Here is a 20,931-nt window from a genome sequence, read left to right on the forward strand (position 1 = left end):
TTTTATTTGACTATCACAGACATTATTGAGAAAATATTAGCTGTAAAATATCTGAAACCCTAAAAATAAAGCTTTCACTTGGAAGATGAAAAATATGGAAGAAATCTATATATACATCACTTACTTTCAAGGTAGAGCGGGTCATCAAGTCCAGGCCATGCATCAAGGTGATCCATTGTCTTTTTTCATATCTCACAGCCCAAACTAAGATTTACATCAACGTGTTTCAGTGCATCCACTAAATGATTCTGACTTAAAATAACCTGTTAGATTTATACTTTGTGTCTTGTGTAGCATACACAGATCATGAAAAATGATTTGCAATTTAAACCAATTAAGTTCTGACAAAGTGAGAAACCCCATTTTCAAGTAATGTTTTAACAAGAGTACAAAGTGAAGTTTGTGATCATAATAAATCCTTTTGAAATAATAGCAAAAATCTCTCAAACTCAAAAGCACCATTATGTTTAAGAATGAAATGGAATTTACATAAAAAGGGTTCATTATAAGAAAAAAAATAGAGAGGCAAGCAAACCTAGTTAATGGAAATACAAATCCTATAACAGGAAGAGAGAGAGAGAAGAAAACATATTTTCTAACTATAATGATCAGGAGGACAAATTAGGTAGGTACCTCTTATGCATCATGTACACATCTAAAGTCTGTACTGCACAAACCACAAAGTCAATGTACTACAGATGAAAATGATAGAGTTTTTGATGATGGACAAAAGAGGGAGACAAAGAGAGAGGTAAATGGGGTTTTCAATAAGGTGTCCATGACCTAGAGCCAAAAAAGTATTTAAATAAGCATAGTATTAGATAAGAACCTAATCTTTTGGAACCTTTACATTAAAAAATTGCTTTGCTCAATAGGCTCTAGGCTCTCTATGGCATATACCAAGGAAGATATAAATAATGCATATGATAAGTGTTAAAGGACAGAACGCAGTTCCTTTGAAATCTTTACATTATATTATATATATAATACTACTATCTCTGAAGTACAATTAGCCATTTATATGCAAGTACAGTGCTCTCATATGTAGTAGTACAGGCTTCTTCCATAACCCCTGATTATCCCTTTACATTGGGGAAACAAACTGTGATGAGAATGTTACTTTGTGTATGATTTTAGATACTCATGATGGGTGCCAATCTTAGATGACACTGGCGACTACTCCCTCTTTCATTCTTTGATTTTAGGGTTTTATGTTAAGATTTGATGCTATTCATTCCATTTTATGAAACCATATTCAAGCTATATATTATTATAGAGAAATAGACAGGTTTTGGATCCATTCCATGTGGCTCAAAATGGAAATAGTCCATTCAGTTTTCATGAATCTTAAGGTGCATATGGTGCCACGTCCTATAAAATTCTATTCCTCCATTAAAAAAAAAAAAAAAAAAACGATCTTAGGTTGATCTAAACTTTATAACTACCGGATTAAACATCACATATGGCCAAAAGTAATGGTTAATTAACAATTATCACAACCATAGTAATAATCACCACAATCCAAAGCAACAAAAAGAACACATGGATTTTGGTGACAACACGGAAGACTTTTGATGAACTCTTCAAAAGAAAAACCATTTTGGGGTATCCATTCCAAAGGAAATTCACATTATATATAAATGAAACATTTACAATTGTCTTATTCTCACAAAACTTTTTTGTAGACTAGTCATGACTTGTGACCTCAATAACGTTTGCCTCTCACTACAATGGCTCCAAAACTTTGGAATTCTTCAATAAAGTTTCGTCCACAAATGAACTTGTTCACATCAACCTCGAACTCCGACTCTCTACAAAACTCTTTGGAGGGACCCTACCAAACTAATAGGAGCACTCTACAAAAGACTTTTATTTTGATTTCAAAGATCCACATACTCAACAGCATTGGGGAGAAGCTTGAGCCCTCTGAGTTCGACGAGTGGATTTGAAAGGTATAAGTCAAGTCAAATGGAGGATTCTATATGAGAACTTTAATGTCAATATCAACAATAATTGTGGATAGACTAACTCGAATCAAAGTGTTAGATGACACTATGGTTCAAAATTCAAAATTAAATAAAAAGACTTGATACAGGAGCATAGTGGCAACTTATGTGGCAGCCATATAGGCGACATGTGTCATTTATTATTTTTAAATCCATTTGTCTTTTATTTATCTTTATTATTTGTCAAAGTTAATTATAAGTCTTGTTGGTAGTTATTCCAAACTAATAAATCTGATCATAGGGTGATGTGAAGTCGGAAAATTATTAGGTACTTTCGGAGTACCATAAATGCGTATTTCCTCCTCTCACATGAATGGTGGGTCTCACCATGAATTTAATTAGTGGAACCCACCATTCATGTGAGAGGAGGGAGTACGCCTTTATGGTACTCTGGGAATATACAATAATTTCTCTGTGAAGTCAGTATAGGGAGTTGTCATTTGTATTTAAAGTTATCAAGCATTTAGTGTAAGCATTTATTTCACATGCAATGGTTTCACCTATAATTATCAACAAGAAATCAGAAGAAGGGAGAAGAGTTTCTATTCAAAAAAATTATTTGCATGTGTCCTTGCTTTGGAGTTGAGTGATTTCTCCTAACAATCAAGTGTGTGACTTGGCCGCGTTAAGTGACATTCATGATTAGTAGCATTGAGTGACATCCGCTAGGTTTAGTGACATCGTAGTTCCTAAAACTATTTATCTTCTCATTAAGTTAAATCTTTGATTTAGCCTATCTAGGGCCTACATCAAGACCCTAAACCTAGAGGGTGTAATTTACAAATTAGTCTTAAAATGTTAGTCCAACTAAAATTATATTACTAGACGTTTCAAGAATTTTAAAATAAAATTTATTATCCATTTTAATTGTTTTAGTTATGTTTTAATATGATAAAAGTCACACCTTAATATTGTGTTTTAATATAATAAAGTTACATCCTATATACTATATTTGTGCCAAGTAATCTCTTGCATATAACATTCTACACTAGCATGAGAACTACTTCCATGTAAAGGAGGCTATATCTAATATTTTGAATGTACATAGAAAAAAATATTATAAGGCTATATCTAATATTTTGAATGTAGATAGAAAAAATATATGATAAGTGTGATGCAACATTCGAAATATTAGATACTATTAATATTTATAAGATGATAAGATGGGATGTGTTTTGATTGGGATCTGATCAGAATGGGACCTTTTAGTCTTTGTTTGGTTTAAGACAATGAGAAAGAATGGAAGAGAAATAACTCACTATCCTTTGTTTGGTTGGAAAGATACAGAGGAGCAAAAGGAAATGTGGGAAGCAATGAATTCCATGGGTCCTACCAATTTTTTTTCCCTCCAAATCTTTAAAATTAGTCCTATACCTTTAGAAAGTTTTGAAATTTTTTTTTTTTTTTGGTGAAATTACTTTTATAATCTCATAATTTTTTTGGACTAAATAATCTCATAATTAATTAGGGATCAAAATATTATTTTACCCTGAATAACATATTATTATTAACTATTATGTAACCCGTGCTTACGCATGAGAATGGTAAATTGTAGTGGTGCTATTAATGTTAGTTTAAATTATTAAATATATAAGACATTAATTCGGCCAGGATATTTTGAGGTACCAAAACGGTTTTTCCTTGCAATTTTCAGAATATTGGTTATGTCAAGTTTCCCATTACACTGTTATTACATATATAATTTTGAAAATTATTATTGAATACTACATATATATAATATCAATTTACGATCACTATTCATAAAATTCTACTAAATACAACACAAAATAAAAGAATAAATTGATCCAATAATATCTCCTAAATTGAATGGACCATACATTGTCATAGTATATTACATAAATGATTTATAAATTTAAATTATTTTTAGTTACACAAAAAATAGCTCATAAATATAAAATTAATCAAACTCTTTCTTCCTCTAATTTTATATATAGAGTTAGATATATGATTAGGTTTTTTTTTTTATGATTTATTTATATTAAATTAGGGATGTTTATCCCACATTGGTTGTGTATGTCTAGTGTCCGCTATTTATAACCCCAATCTATAACTATAAAAATTAGGTTATTTTGTAGTTGTACTCTGGTTATGTGATATATTATAAACCCGGTTTAAAATACTATTATTATTTTCATGTGTGTTCTAATAAGTATTACTATTGACTAAAAAAAAAATATTGAACTCTTTTTCTACACTGAATTAATTCACTTGGTACAAAAATTAAAAAACTTAAATTAAATGTAACACGTGATACAAAATTACACTCTAATTGAAATCAAATTTTTACATTAAATTAACCCACTTGGCATAAACTTTAAAATTTTAAATTAGATAGAACATGTGGCACAAAATTAGACTCTAATTGAAATCTAATTTAAAATCTAATTGGATTTTCTCTTAGGTTTGACTATTAATATATATATAGACTAATATGTAGCCTTGTGTATATATACGAATACAATTAAAAATGATCACAATTATACAGTTAAAATTATACTTTTTTATTATTATTATAAAAGAGGTTCAAATTATACATAGTATTAACTTACATTTTTTTAAAACCATACATTTTTAAAATAAGTAACGGTTTCTCATTGTGTATATATAATTGGTTTTAGACTTTTCAGTTTTTGCACCTAATAATTCACTTGCCACAAAAATTAAAAACTTAAATGAATATGTGGCGGAAAATTGGACTCCAATTTTTGGACTCTTCGATTTTTACACTCAATAAGTCACTTGGCATAAAATTAAAAATTTAATGGGATATGTGGCACAAAATTGAAAATCCAATTAAAATATAATTATATTTTCTCTGAACTTTGGCTAATAGTATGTAACCCGTGCTTATGCACGGAAATGATAAATTGTAGTAATGCTATTGATGTTAGCTTGAGTTATTAAACATATAGAACATAATTTAACCAAGACATTTGGAGGTACTAAAATAATTTTTCTTTGCAATTTTCATGATATTACGCCAAGTTTCTTATTACATTGCTATTACGTATATAATTTTAAAAATCAATATTAGATACTACATATACAATATCAATTCACAATTATTTTCTATGAAATTTTACTAAATATCACACAAAATAAAATAATAAATCGGTCAAATTGTATCTCCTAAATTAAATGAGGATAGGTGTATGAGATTGTTCAGCTCAATTACAATTTGTTATGTTTAATATCTTCGCATACAAAATATCTGAATAGAAACGATATAAAAAAATATGCTCATTAGTTCAGAGAAAAAAAAATAGCAAAAATCTAAACAATTTAATTTGCATAGAAAGCTAACAAAAGCAATTTTCAATTTTGATTCTAATTAAATTTTCTTTAAACTTTGGTTTAATATATATATAAGACCTAGTTAGTAATGGACCATACATCATGGTAATTACATAAATGACTTATAATTAAATTTGAATTGTTTTTAGTAATATGATTAGGTTTTTTATGGTTTATTTATATTGGACTTCTCTTTTTCTATACGAAATTAACTCATTTGGCACAAAAACTAAAAAAACTTAGTTTAGATGGGACATGTGACACAAAATTAAATTCTAATTGAAATCTAATTTTTACACCAAATTAACTCACTTGGTACAAAAATTTAAAATTTAGATTAGATAGGGCAAGTGGTGCAAAATTAGACTCTAATTGAATTCCAATTTGAAATCTAATTGAATTTTCTCTCAGTTTTTACCTATTAATATATAGGCATAAATGCACTTTTACTCTCTACATTTTAGCTTTTTTCCATTTTGGTCCCTACATTTTCATTTCACCACTTTTAGTTCCTAAACAAATTAACGCATGTTATTTTAGTCTTTTTTGTCAGTCAACAGACTGAAATAACTGAGGTGACTCACGGAGGGATTAAAATATTATTAAAAATCCACTGTGGCACTCATCACTCATGCCACATAGGTTTCCGCCCTTTTATTTGACAGTAATTTATATATAAAGAAAGCCACATCAGATAAAATAAAATAAAAAATTCTAACCTTCTTAAGTTTTTAACAGATTTAAAATTGAAAAAAACAAAATTAAAATCCAAAAATACATCAAGATCTATGTTCATCTTCAACAAGAACACAAAAGAACACAAACCCAGATTTTAAACATAAGAACACATGCCCAGATTTTCTTGCATTTTCTTGCCCTTTCTTGTCAACCAAACACAAGCACAAATCGATCTCCAGCAAGAACACAAACACAGACCCAGTAGCAGATTTTCTTAGACCACAAAACCTAGATATACAAAATCACAACTCAAACCCAAAATTTCTCATCTTTCAATCAACAACGAAACCTCCAGCAAATAAAATTCATAAACCCAGAAACCAAATTCATAAACCTAGAAAATTCAGCATAAAAACACCATAAAAAAAAAAATCATAAATTCCAAAACCCCCATCCTCAAACCTAAGCAAAATCATTTCTCAATTCTTTTTCAGTCTTTGTTTGGTTGCCAAGAAAATGAAAGAATAAAAATTTGGACAGCACCATCAAAGTCCATTCCATCTAAACCCAACTCCAATAAAATCCAAATAAAAAAATTTATCTAAACCCACTCGGTTACATACACATTTACATATAGAAAACATTTACACGATTTGCAGCACAGATCTTTATTCCTAGAAATTCGAACCCAAGTCGATCCACTACCACACAAACAACCACACCCACCTTAGACTGCCATCTAGAACCACCATATGTCGATTCATCACCACACAAATAGCCACACCCACCCTAAACCACCTTCCTAAATCACCCCAAGCCGATTCGCTCCCACCCAAACAGCTACACTAGATCCGAAACCACCAAACCCATCACCAAATTTGTTGCAACATTTCCTCCTCTCTTAGGCACCACTACCTAGGGTGTGGGTTTGAGAGGGTGAGGTAGACAACGTGAGATTTGGCCTAGTGAGAGAGGTGAGAGAGGAAAAGAAAGTTTGTTGAGAGAGAGAGAGAGAGAGAATTTACACAAGTTTAAGAGTCTAAGCCGAGTGGGTTTTGGGTCTTCAAATTGTGTGTGTTTATTTTCGTGTTTGTTTAATTTCTAAGAAAAACAAATAAAAAATGTTGTATAAAACAAATTCTCTTACTGTGTTTGTGATTAAATCTGGGTTGTTGTTCTTGTTCTTATGTTCTGGTGTGTTCTTAATGTATTTTTTTAATTTTTAACTCATATTTTTTCTTTTGTTAAAATTGAGAAATAAATATTTTGAATCATAATCTTACGTGGATGGGGTGATAAGTGCCACGGTGGATTTTTAATAATATTTTAATTCCTCCGTCAGCTACATCAGATATTTCCATCTATTGACTAATGGAAAGGACGAAAATAATATTGACTAATGGAAAGGACGAAAATAACACGCGTTAATTAGTTTAGGAACTAAAATTGGTGAAATGAAAATGTAGGAACCAAAATAGAAAAAATCCAAAATGTAGAAACTAAAAGTACATTTACACCTAATACAGATTCTTTTATTCTCTCTACTTTCTCTATCTCTAAATCCAAAAGATACAAAAACAGATTCTTCTTTCTCGTTTTCTTTCCCTCTTCCACCCGACCAAACATGTTGTCAAAGAATTTCCCACTCTCATACAAAACAGTAGAGTACTATAGGAAGGAACATATAATTTTGGTCAAAACGAGTGAAAAAGTAAAAACCCATTGACCTTTTTTCTTATTATATTAATATAATCCGCATCGTTCGAAACGTGTCTTGAGGGAATAGGATAGAGAGTAGAGAAAAAAGTGAGTCTAGAGCTTTTGAAGTTTTCTGTCACTCTCTCGGGAAAATTCTCCGTCTGGAGAGACAGAGAGATGGATCCAGAGCAAACGTTCATACGGGTGCAAGAGCGGTTCTCACAGATGGTGAGACCCAAACTGAGAGCTGTTTTGGAGTACTTGTACCTCTTCATCGCCATCACTTTGTTCTGTATCCTTGTTGTTATGCACGCCAATTACGTTCAACAGGTACAAAAATCTTATTAATTTTCGATCTTTAGGGTTTTTTGTTGTTGTTGTTGTCGTTGTTCAATTTTCAATTTTCAATTTCTATTTGCCAATTTGTTTGTTTTTTTAAACTCAATTTCTAGTTGATTGCCAAATGAATCAGTGTTAGGGTTAGAAAGAAATGAAAAACTAGACCATTGTGGTTTCTTGATATTCAAGTAGTCCTAACAGTTTGAGAATTGAAACCACTTGAATATCACGAAACCACAATGGTCTGGTTTTTCATGGAGAGGTTGTTGACTCTTGATTGCTACAGTTTTTAGTAACTTAATACATTATCTCAACCAAATTTGAAAGTTCATTACATGTGCATTCCAAGTAATATTGGAAGGGACACGAAAGAAAAGAACAGATCCTTGTTCATAAGGCTTTACCTTTTTTTATTATTATTGAAGTTGTCATTACCACAGTGTCTTATGATATATGTTAGTGATCCACTGTAATGATAATGACTGGAAACTAAACATTGACTCCCCTGTTCAAGTATATATGTTTATCAAATTGAGAAATGTATGTCTTGCCATGGTGCTTTAACCAAAATCTGTGCTTTTGCATTTGAAGCCTGGCTGTTCTAGTGAGCTCTCTGGACCTGAAATGACAGAAGCACAACTCATCCAAATTAAGGTAATATATTGTCTTTCATTTCTGATAGGTTAGCTTTATTTGTGTGTTTCTGCAATGTATTCCCTCTGCCTAGTTACTAATGCTCTGTATGTTTCAATGGAAAACCCTACGTGAAGATAGATTTTTGCATTTTCCTATGTTTGGTAGTATTAGAAAAGATGGGTCAAAGGAAAATTATCTATGGTCAATGGAAAACCTATTAAAACCATGGCTTATTTTTTAGAGGTTGTTTTCCACTATAATTTTCCGGAAAACAACTCTATCTCATGTCAAGCTAAATAAGGGAAGCCAAGAGATAGTTTTTTGAATCATTTTAAGGTCGCCACCAAACATAGGAAAATGAGATAGTTTTCCAAAAAAATACTTTTTGGAAAATGATTCATTTTTCAATAAACGTTAACATCAAAATAAATGGAGCGTAAATGGGCTTGGTATCATCATGTTTATCTCCCTTTGGACTTTGGGAATTTTCATCCTTCCAGATCATATACTTTCTCAATCTGCGACTAGTTGATGTTGGCTAACAACAGGGTGTTGCAACTATGTCCTTTGTCATTGTAGTTTTATTAATTCTTTATTAATTTCCCCATTTCTTCATGGGAAATAGTGAAAATATTGTGGTGTAATTTGTTGGCATTGATTCATACGTAGCTATGACCTGGTTTTCAGGAATTTCTGTCTATATTGCATTCAAGTTAATTTCTTCCTAGGACATTATCAATTGTTGTTTTGGAGGTTTTTGTAGATATCATTAATACTTAGTAGTTGCAACGTGAGTTTAATGCTTATTAATTAGATATTTTGTGTCTGTGGTAGATTTCTTTGTTAACTCTCATATTTTTTTTGTTCCTGGTGAAAAATCATAAATTTTAATTTGAAAATTGTATGTATCACTTTTTTTGAGATCTATGGTGATCTATTTTGTGTGATTTACTGTGCATTTGACAGATGATTTTGGTTTTGTTTCTTAAGTTGGCCAAGCAGTCATGTTTTGTAACCAATTTTTTTTTACTTTGGTATAGATAACTAGTGCAGGGTTGTGGTCGCACAATGAGTCTGAATCTAATGCGATTGATGTTCCTGATTTGAATACCGTGACGAATAAATTGGAAAATGCAAATGTGGATGGAGATGGATTGACATTTTTGGCTGCAAAATTTTGGTTAAATTGGGTTGGTTCTGGTACTAGAAGGAGCAAACTAGCCTGGAAGTTCTGGAAGACTGACACCGAGCTTCTTGAGCATCAAGCAGAAACTTCAATGAGTTGTCAAAGCTCTATGCCAACAGTAGATGACACAGTCATCAAAATTGATAAAGAGGAGCGGCGTAGTTTCCCTTTATCTGCCAGAGAGACATTTAAAGCAGCAGTATTTCATTTTGGCAAAAAGTGGTACAAGCGTCTGTTATTTATTTGGCGACATGCAGTGCAGCTCATTAGAAGTTTCTGGAAGTTGTGGGTGAGTAGATGAAGAAAATGTTCTTATCTGTAGCTAGATTATTATGTATTCAATACAATATCCCCTTTTTTTTATTACTGAATCATGGAAGTTTCTGCTCGCTTTACTAGGAACTATTTTAAATCACATTTTATCTTAAGCAGCACTTTAATCGCTCTTGAGTACTTTACTTTGTCATTTTTGTTGTTTTTGAGATTTTAGGTTTCCTTTTAAAATATGAGCATGTGTTCTGTTGTAGTTATCTGCCTCTGGGTCTGGGTACTTTCTAGATGTTGTGGATCATAGAATATAATGATCCTATAATTTATATATTGTCTCAATTCTTTTGATTTGTCTTTTTCTGGGTGAATATATGTGACATTGTTTTAAAATGGTCTTTGTGTCCATTTGGTACAGCTTAATTTTTAGCTTTTCTGAAAATGGGTTGTTTGATTACTTATAAAAAAAAAAAAAGCGTTGTTTGAAAAAGCTAAACTTAAAAAGGTGAGGTTTTAAAATGATGTACTTTGAAAAAGTCTGGTTTTAAACTGCCCTCCCAAACAAGCACTTAGTTTCAACTTTATTGATATATTGATGATACACTTGGAGAAGACATAAACTATCGACTTATCAAAAAAAGATATACTAGGAGAAGACATGAGGCTAGATACTGGTCAATGCGGATGCATGTACCCTGAGGCTAAATCTCCACATATTTTTTTGTATTGGAAAATCTCATATATCTATCAAGAAGTTCTGCTTAGTTCAAATCATGTCATCTTATTAATTTATTAAAATTTGAATTTCTTTTTAAAAAAATTCTAGTCATACTAAATGTGTGATGGAAGCCCTCTATTGGTCTTCATACTCATAACAGACAGGTTTTAATATTTCTTGTTATTATCAGCCAGCAGGACTGACTGGTGGCTTCAATATTTGATGCAGATGTTGTTCAGTTACTTACAAAAAAAAACTGTCTCTCTCTCTCTCTCCCTCTCATATTTTTCCAAACATGCACTGTGAAAGTTGCTTGGTTTCTAAATGCATTATAAGGAGAAACTTATACTGTACCATATTTGATTTATTGTATCAAGGCCAAGTCTCTATTTGCTGAATTTGAAATTTCAAGTGCAGAATCTTGCAGGTATAAATTTAAATATTGATATTCCCAAGTGGTTGCGTATACTTCATTTGGACAGGCTTAACTCATATGCAGGTAAATGGAAATTTTTTTAGTTCTCCTCATTTACTATCATTGTGTTGCAGAATTATAGTGATTATGCAAAAATTGAAAACTCTTAGGTAGAACTGTAGTCTCTTAAAATTTATTGTCCTCACTTGGATGAATGTGAGTCCCTAGTAGCCATGCTGACTGTAATTCTAGAATGCCAGTTTACTATATTGGTGCTCAATCTAACTTCAGCTTTTTGGTTAGTTGGCAAATCTTTTATACTTACAAAATACAACGGGGACAAAATCCATTGAAACAAGTTTATTTTGGGAGTTCATTTTTATTATTTTTGCTTAGCAGCATTCTTTAGGGCTGCCAAGAGCATCTTTGGGTGATTTGTAAAAGGTTTGGGTCAATAATTACATTTTACCCCAATTATGATCTTGCTACATTATTCACTGAATATCTGTACTGAAGCATACCTAATTATTTGGGTGGGACCCATCACCCAACTGACAGTTAGACCATTAGAGAGATATAGAGAGAAGATATTCAAGTTTGTTTGTTCCCTTTCTATTGGGGGAGGGGGAGGGGGGAGCTGGGAAAGTGTTAATAATAATTTTTGTTGCTAAGTAGAAAGTGTTAATAATAATTGCTAAGATAATTTTCTTGGTAAGGACTGTAGAGGTATTGAACCACCTTGTTTTCCTATTGTGATCCTATTGTGATAGAAGTTTAATAATAAAAAATTCACTTTGTTGATTTCCTAAGTTGTGCTATATATTTCTTGTTTTTTGCTATTACTTTTTGCATCTGTTTCAGTGCATTCGCTTGAGAAGAGAATCAAAGCATTTGAGCCAACATATATATACACTATGGAAAAGGTAATCTTTTCACCAAATTTGATTCCTCCTTGCAATTCATGAAATTTGTCTGCATACTCTGCTGTGGTTTTCTAACATCTAACATTTCAATATTCTAATAAGCGCTTGTCCTGCAGGGATATTTTTTGCTACCTGAAGAAGCAAGGTCTCGCCATAATATTCATACCGTTAACATTAGCATATCAGCTCGACATTCCTGTTTTGGTAACAGGTTATTTCTTCTGAACATAACTCTTTTTTGAATTGAGCTTGGAAGTGGCAATTTTTCTGTCTAGAGCCTATTTTTGCTTCAATTATTGGTTTTTAAGTCTTGATTCATAATTCTGATATCAGTCTGTTTCAAAATTTTAATTTCCGTGGACCTTTATATATGCTTTCCATGCCATGTGCTTCCTCCAATACTGGAACTGGGGCTGCCTTTCTGTAGTATGAAACTTAGAATACAGATTGAGAATCATCTGTGATTTAAACTTTAAAGCTTTTCTTTTTGTTGACTAGCTAGAGCCACTGAGAACAATTGTGTCAATGCCTGTTTAGGAAGATAATGTACTGGCATTCTTCTAGGAATAAATACAAAGGTTCTAACTTCAGTATACCATTAGTGTGCATGTTTGAGACCAATTGAAAGCTTTACACAGCTTCCTTACAATTTGGTAAACTTGATTATGTTTTAAACATTTTTGTCTAACATTTGTTGAACTTTATAATTTGAGGTGTATGCATATTTGTAGAGAGTCGAATGTAAATGGATATTTTCTTATTACCAGGTGGCAGCAACTCCTCATTAACAGAATCGTTGGATATGATACTATTTTGATGAATAGTTTATTGACTTCTACTGGTCAAGGTGACATCCCATTACAAATTCATTTGTTAAATTTTGTTTTCTGTACGTATTGCAAGAGTTTTTTCATTCTCACACTATGGGTCATTGTATTATACCCTCGTGTTATCTAACACTTCATTATTATTTTTCTGTCATTTTTGAATTGGTATGTTTCTAACCGTTGCCAACTTGTCATATGATCTAGTAGAGATTTTTTTATTGTTTAATTTTGGAAGTCAATTGTATTTTTATTCAGTTGGATTTTTTTTTTTGGGCAATATTACTTAATTAGGTTATTAAAATTTTATTTAATTTCGTTTTAAATTAAATAAAATTCTTTAATTTCGTACTTATCAAAAAAAATATATATTTATTTAATTTCGTAGAGTCAAGTGGTTTTTTTTTTTTTTGGGAAATTCAATAGTTAGGTTTTCTAAGTCAATTAGAACTTGGGTTAAGTAGTAGCATTCTATTGAGTACAATTTTGTATTCAAAATCTTACAGTGCTTGATTAATATAATTTCTCTTGAAAATTTTCCAGTTGTTTGGTGCTTACTCCTTGATTTTCTATTTCGTTTGGTGTTGACTATAAAAAACAACTCTTGGTGCTGTCTCCTAGGTTATTTTTATTTTCTTGTTATTTATTTTATTGTAGTTTGGATAAGCAATGGAAATTTTGTAGATATCGGAAAAATAGTCACCCAAGAATATAGGCAGTATACAACTGGGGACTATACAATAAATCATGCAAATTACATAAATCTATCAAATCAAAAACTTCAATTATGTTATTGCATTAGTTTTAGTTTTGTTGAAACTTTTCCCAATTTTCTAAAATTTTTATATTTTAATTTAACTGTGACAAGGGCACAAACTACATGAATTTTTGTTGGTATTGTCTCGTCACTGTCGCCCTTGGTTCACGTACTATTTGCCGTCAAAACTTTACCAGACCGATGGATCAAGATTAGGATGAATAATTTGCACAATTGATTATAATTCCATACGAATATGATGATGTGGTGGAACACAAGGCGTGTTTGTTCTCAATGCTATTAAAGATGATTCATGAGATTTGGGCTTTCTTATTTTGTTTGGGACACGGCCATAGGCAAAATTTTGACAACAAACAATCTTCATAAGAGAGGTTTTGTTGTAGTGGACTGGAGTTGTTTATGTAAGTCAGATGGTGAATCTGTTAGCCATCTATTGCTGCATTTTCCTACTGTTTCGGAGATGTGGGCTTTCTTATTTTGCATAGTCGGGCTTGCTTGGTTATGCCAAGTTCAGTTGAAGCTATGTTGGAGTCTTGGGGAGTTTGTGGATATGTAAAAGTTTGGAGGGTAGCTCTGGCTTGTCTTATGTGGTGTGTTTGGGTGGAACATTATCGCCATCCGTTTGAGGGATAGGAGCTATCTTTACGAAATCTCAAGTTTCTCTTTTTGAAGACTTTCTTCAATTGGTTATCACAATCTAGTACTCTATCCATGTTTTCTTTGATGGAATTCCTAGATTCCTTATGCCCTGCCGTTGATTGGCTTTGACTTTTTTATGCTATGTATTCTTTTTTACTTGCTGTCTTTTTCTCATTGTATACTGGTATGCTTTTTTAACTTTTTAATGAATTGAACTTGCCACAAAAAAGAAAATAAGAAAAAAGACAATTCTTGAGTTGAAGCAAGTTTCACTTGCAAAAGTTCTTATTCTTCCACACTTATAAATTTGAGGATGAGTTTTTTCTAATTAAGGGAGACGTTCGAAGAAATTTTATTTTAATTTAGTTTTATTCAATTTTGGAATTCAGTTGTATTTTTATCGGTCAATTGGATTTTATTATAGATATTAGTTAATTAGGTTATTATTATTTTATTTAATTTCCTCAAGTCAAAGTTATTTTTGTAATTCAATAATTAAGTTTCCTTCGTAAGTTAGAATTAAGGGTTAAGTCAGTAATTTATATAAGCACAATATTGTACTCAAAAGTTTACAGTTTGCTTGATTAATAAAATTACTCTTGGAATTTTTCCAATAGTCTAGTGTTGACTCTAGCTAACCCTAACTACTGACTCCTAGGTTTCCTATCTTGCTTGGTACCAACTCCAAGAAACCCTAGGTGCTGAGTTCTAGGTTATTTATATTTTTCTGTTCTTCTATTTTGTTGCTGCATCCGTTTTGGTTTTGTATTGCATTACTTTCTTTATTTGTCCTTATTGCACTAGTTCAAAACTTCAAATTATAATGCTTATGATGATGATAATTTTCTCTTTATATTTAAATTATTGAACTTGTGTATGGTTTGTGGCAGTTTTATACATTTTGATTGACCTATCTTAGCTGCGTTAATTCCTTCTTTTATTTTTTGTAAGTAATATGAAAATTGTTTTAGAAAGAGGAGAACCTAATTATATAATAGATTGAAAATAATTGCCTAAAGAATCACAATTGAACGCTTTAGTTCCTTCTAAATGTCTTTGATGATCTGTGGTTGGAGTGAAGCATGCTTGAATTGAATTGTATGCAGTGAGGTAAATGAATGCTAACTCTTTAATCAAACCTTTGATGGTTGGTTGGATTTGATCCATCTGTTTTGAATTATTATTGCACATTGCCAATGATATAAGCATGAATAGAGTCAATAATTGGGTTAGTGATCTGTTCTATTTTATCTAAGCATGTTTTGGTACTTCATTGCAGGTTATCTGTACAATTATCAAACAAAGGAGTTTTATAATCTTAGTTATGCACAATTACCCCCAGAAGGTCCTGCAGGATTTGGAGGTTTGTTGAGCTATGCCTTCTATATGCATTGATGGAATGTTTTTATACTTATACACTAAGGTGGCAATATCTGATTGCAAATGTCATTATGCATTTCAGTTTGGGTAATTAATAATGAGTGAAGGCACTAATGAAGGTTTCCTTTTTTGTATGGACTGTCTTTTGGGAAAATTCTAACAGTAAATATTCCGATAAAATGAGTGATAATAATTGTGGACTAGTGCTACTTATCAAAAAAGAAGAAGATAATTGTGGAGTAGTGCTGTATGTGACTGTGTAAATGTAGTGGTGAGAATGCAGGATCATTTGCCACCACATTGCACAATAGCTGAGTAGTTGTGGACTTTTGTTTTTGTGTTGGTTGGAGTTAAATGGGTGATGATGACTACTGGGTTCAGAAGTTGCTTCAACATTGGAGGAGGAGACCTAAGTCTTTTAGACAGAGTATGGAATGAAGTATTAGTCTCATGTGGACGTGTGGAGAAAATGGAAGGATTAGGAGGACTTCTGAGGGGGAAGGAACTCAGTTGAGAGAATGCATCTTTAGATGAGAGTGGACCTTCTAGTATTGTAGTTTCTTTGTGCTTTTTATATGCGTGAATTACCTAGAGGAGAGAGTTGAGCATATAACCTGTATACATGAAGTTTTTCCTTGATTATTAAAATGAAGATTAGGCTGGTCAATAAAGTAACCCATTGAATCCTTCATTACCTTGAATAACTATAGATTAATAGAATCTCAACTCTAAGATTGAAAGGCAGGGTACTGACACCTGAAGCACTGAGTCAGATTTCACTGAAGGATGAGTTGCTTCAAGATTTGTAAACATTTAGAGTTGCTTATTCTGGCATATTGTTAGGTAAACAAGCTAATATTTCGTATTTGTTTTTATTATTGTTATTGTTATTCTTATCTGATGCTGGAATGGAAGGGTACTGTTGGATTGTGGAGGACAGTTTGAAGAACATGGAAAAATTCCACTTGATTTTGAAACTTGAGGAACAAATTGCCAATGAGCTCTAGCTGAACCAACACCTTGTTCCCTTGCAAGTGCTTGGTGGAGGGTGAGGTTGTGGGTTGGGCGTGTGTGTAACTTACCTTGAGGGACGAAATTGACTTGATCTTGAAAGTTGAGAAACGAAATTGACACAATTAATAGTTGAGGGACATTAATTTTGAAAGTTAAAGGACAAAATTGACACAATTAAATATAGAGTTTCAAAATTGTAATTGTGACATGTACAAGGACCAAAATTGTGGTTTGGCTGAAATAAAATCAATTTGTGTCAATCATATGATCATTTAGGTCCAATGAAATCAATCAACATCAATACGTTCAATTTTGTGTCTGCACCAGCACATATATAATGACTCACTCTCTCTCTCTCTTTTCTTTTTTTGACCCTCAGACAGGTCCCTCCACTTGGGAGGGAAGTGCCATTTGGCATATAGGGACTCTTTCTTGGGCCTGTAGTGTTAAGGCTCCTAAAACCCAAACCCAATAGCAGACTCCTACTGAATAATCTAGATCAAACTGAATCATGAAAATTATCCTAACTATAGAAGTATGTACAAGATGTTTATGAAATTTCAAATGTTTTATTGCACTTGCACATGAAAACAGCTATGATTCTCAAACAAGTGACCCAAATTGGAAGCAATGTGAGAGCCTTTAAAGCCGTAGCCGTAGGGCTCTTGCTTCAATTGGACATGGCACGTGGACCCTGCTAAATAAACTTTGAAATTGACAAAATTGCACAGTAGCACACATATCAACAACGGATCAATCTTCCATGGCCGCATTACCATCAAAACCAGTGTTTGTTTTTATACTGCAAACAAAAAGCAAAGAACTTGAAATTTTTTTCAGCAAAATGAACATTTAAATTGACAAAAGTGCACTGTAGCACACATAACCACAACAATTCAATCTTCTATAGCTGCATTACTAGCATAACCAAAAGCATTTGTTCTTTCACTGTAAACAAAAAGTGAAGAACCTGAAATTTTTTTTCTGAGGGACATTTAACTGCATGCAGATTGTGCTCTATTTTTATGTTTTTTCCTTTTTTCTGGATAGAAATTGTGCTGAACTTGTGCCATTCATCTGGTTTCCATGCAGACTACCTTGTGACCAAGTGTGGTGTACTTATGATGTCGCTATTTGTGTTCTTTACTACCACAATGTCAGTTTCATTTACATTGAGAGAGACACAGACCCGCATGCTGAAGTTTACAGGTTTGTTTAACCCACCCCTTCCCCCCTCTCTCCCACTGCCTCATATACACAAATTCTGTCATTCAGTCCATTGAACCATCTCAGTTGAATATATATACTTTTTGTTTGAAATTGGACCTATTTTGTCATCTCATGTGTTGCAAGAGGGTTTCAAAAATATCCTCTTGCTGTTGGATTTCTTGATGGGTGAATCTGATGGATACAAGGATTGAGGTGGCACATTATGAGGGTGCCACAATAAATCAAGCTTCTTCTTGCACTTCCTTAAAATTCCCCTTTTGTCAATTTATTGCAGTGCAGCTTCAACACCATGCTCGACATCGGCTTCCAACATTTCAATTGATCTTTGTGCATGTAATCGAATCACTTGTCTTTGTACCGGTAAGCATTCATTTTTATTTTATTTGTATGCATATCTACCAAACCATTCTCAAATTGTCATAAATTATTTCTAGTCTTCTTCTGCACAACTAGTTTGATTTTTACAGGTCTTGTTGACTAATAGAGTTCTATATTGGTTTTTGCAGATTATGATTGGTATTTTGTTTTTTCTGTTCGAGTTTTATGATGATCAGCTGTTGGCTTTCATGGTTTTAATTCTTGTCTGGTTGAGTGAACTGTTTACCCTAATCAGGTATCTCTCTCTCTCTCATAAATATATAGCCACTTTTTTGCTATGCATGGTATTCTTGTACATGTGTTTGGTTGAGAATGCATATATGTGGGCAAGGTAGCCTATCTAATTGCTGTGTTGAGCCCCACACACAAAAAAAAATATAATAATCTCAATCTGAGCAACAGCCTGTTGGGATTTTTTTCAAGATTAATTTTTTTACTTTATTCGATGTGGAAGTTTACGGTTTGTAATGAGACAGGTTGGTTCAGTTTATGCCATAGGTGAGTCAGAATTGTGGTTAGATATTAATATAGACATTGTTTGGATTTCTTGACTTATTGGGTATGGGTTGGGTTGTAATTTTCAGCTAGGCTAAATGAATATGTTCACTTAAAGGCAAAGTTACACTTGGTCAAGACTAAATTTGGGGCAGTGAAGTGGGTTGGACTGTGATGGAAGTATGGAACGTCATGGTAACGGTATTTTAACTCATAAAAAACCATTACTGGTCCAATAGAAAATGCCCAGATAAATTTGCTTTGCTGCAATGATTGACTATTTTCTTTAATGACCATAACATGGGTTATTGTGGCCCAGAGGGGCAACAGATGAACCCTTTTTGAAAATCCTCTCCGACTAATTGCCCTTCCACCTAGCATCTAATATATTTTCTGTGTGTGTGTGTGTCTGCACGTGTGTCTGCTCACAGGTGTATTCATGTAACATGCTGTTCTAATATGGTTTGCTTGCTAATGTCTTGCAGTGTCCGGACACCAATATCAATGAAGTTCTTTCCTCGCTTCTTTTTGCTCTACTTTCTGGTTTTTCACATTTATTTCTTTTCCTATGCTTATGGTATGGGCCTATCACTTTTTGGACTTATTTCTGTTTCTGGTGGAAAGTCTAATTTTTCTCATAAATAATTGGTTGGATAATTTCTCCAGGTTTTTCATATTTGGCTCTCTCTACAACAGCAGCATTTATGCAGCACCTAATTCTCTACTTCTGGAACCGTTTTGAGGTAAGCATTATGGTATATGCCTCCAAGTATGGGTTTTATTTTTTTTTGGTGACATATATCCATTGGCTTTATTTTAGTCTTATGATAAAGCCAGTAGTCACTATAAGTTTGCAATTGCATGAAGATGATATAATTATTCAACTTCTCCCTTTGTGTGGACTGTTTTCACTGCAAATATTTATAGGCTACAGAATCTGTAGTTAAAAAAGAGCCGGGCTTGTTTCTCATTTTTGTTTCTGGTCAATAGGCTTGTCCTTTCGCATCTTCACTTTAAGCCATCATTTATGATTCTTCTACTGCAGTTGCCAGAGGATAGATATTTAGCTGCTAACAAACAAGATTACTTTTGGAACATAAAGAAATCGGTATAAAACTTTCACAACTTCAAAGTATTATAATGGTTGTAAATACATCTCAGGTCCCTGCTTTACAAAGGTTTATGCAGCACCGTCGATCACAGCTTCAGCAGCCTCCAGATTTCCACATTACCTCCTCAACCATCCTTGCGTCGACTTTACACATCACAAGATTGAATACAAGGAATCCTGGTCCAGTTAACACGGACCTGACAACTGGGACTGGGTTGAGACCTGGGTCCAACCCAGCAATGCCAGCAACTGGAGAAATGGACATATCCGGGCTTCAGGAACAATCAGAAAGTGAAAACAGAGCAGAGAACCCTCTTCAGCAGGCAGATAATGGTCCCAACCCTGGGGCAATGAATGCATTCAGTTCACTTTTGTTATGGATCTTAGGAGGGGCCTCTTCTGAAGGCCTCAACTCATTCCTTTCCATGTTCAGAGATGTGAGAGAGCAAGGACAAGTTTATGCTGAAAACCGCGCCAATCAGAATGTGCGATAATGCTGGAACATTACTTTGAAGCGGATTTCTGTGCTGCTTTGTTAGTTATAGATTGTAATATATGTTCATGTTGAATAGTATAGCACAGGGTTAACTGGATGTACTTGTCTGTATAGAAATTATATATGGATATGTTACAAACATACAGTCAACCCTCTTACTTTTGTCCTTAGGAGATGGAAAAAAAAAATAATTAAAGAAATATATCATGTGAGATTGTGAATATTCATTAGTCATTACCTTATATCCAGTTATCAGAAATACTCTGTTTTGCTTTTCTCAGTGGGGCATATGGTTAGTATATCAAATTGAATGTTAAACGAAGATATCTACCCTTTTTTTTAAAGATGGGTATAGTGGGCAGTGGAGGTGGGTTTAAACCGCAAACATGTCCCTATTTTGAAGAG

The 20,931-nt window shown here is 32.9% G+C and overlaps 1 protein-coding gene across 2 annotated transcripts; it reads left to right on the forward strand.

Moving 5' to 3' along the window:
• Window positions 1-7,566: 7,566 nt before the first annotated feature.
• On the forward strand, window positions 7,567-20,774 carry LOC115977487 (membralin-like protein At1g60995). 2 transcript variants are annotated; one of them, XM_031099358.1, is made up of 14 exons: window positions 7,567-8,027; window positions 8,628-8,690; window positions 9,713-10,147; window positions 11,261-11,342; window positions 12,120-12,181; window positions 12,298-12,392; window positions 12,949-13,028; window positions 15,702-15,785; window positions 17,909-18,025; window positions 18,321-18,406; window positions 18,553-18,659; window positions 19,405-19,496; window positions 19,586-19,662; window positions 20,081-20,774. In XM_031099358.1, the coding sequence occupies exons 1-14, from the start codon at window positions 7,875-7,877 to the stop codon at window positions 20,522-20,524; spliced, it is 1,977 nt and encodes a 658-aa protein (XP_030955218.1). In that variant the 5' UTR covers window positions 7,567-7,874; the 3' UTR covers window positions 20,525-20,774. The 2 variants fall into 2 exon arrangements, with proteins under 2 accessions (XP_030955218.1, XP_030955220.1); XM_031099360.1 differs by having other exon boundaries at window positions 11,261-11,270.
• The last annotated feature ends 157 nt before the right edge of the window (window positions 20,775-20,931 follow it).

The sequence above is a fragment of the Quercus lobata genome, chromosome 2 (genome assembly GCF_001633185.2).
Source record: "Quercus lobata isolate SW786 chromosome 2, ValleyOak3.0 Primary Assembly, whole genome shotgun sequence".
Lineage (NCBI taxonomy): Eukaryota > Viridiplantae > Streptophyta > Magnoliopsida > Fagales > Fagaceae > Quercus > Quercus lobata.

What these genes read in the sequence shown, in the direction of transcription:
- LOC115977487 (XM_031099358.1), top strand. Translation starts at nt 7,875, where the DNA reads ATGGATCCAGAGCAAACGTTCATACGGGTGCAAGAGCGGTTCTCACAG. An exon ending in ATTGACTTCTACTGGTCAAG is followed by an intron (nt 13,029 to 15,701) that starts GTGACATCCCAT and finishes ACTTCATTGCAG; the next exon opens with GTTATCTGTACAATTATCAA. An exon ending in AGGTCCTGCAGGATTTGGAG is followed by an intron (nt 15,786 to 17,908) that starts GTTTGTTGAGCT and finishes GTTTCCATGCAG; the next exon opens with ACTACCTTGTGACCAAGTGT.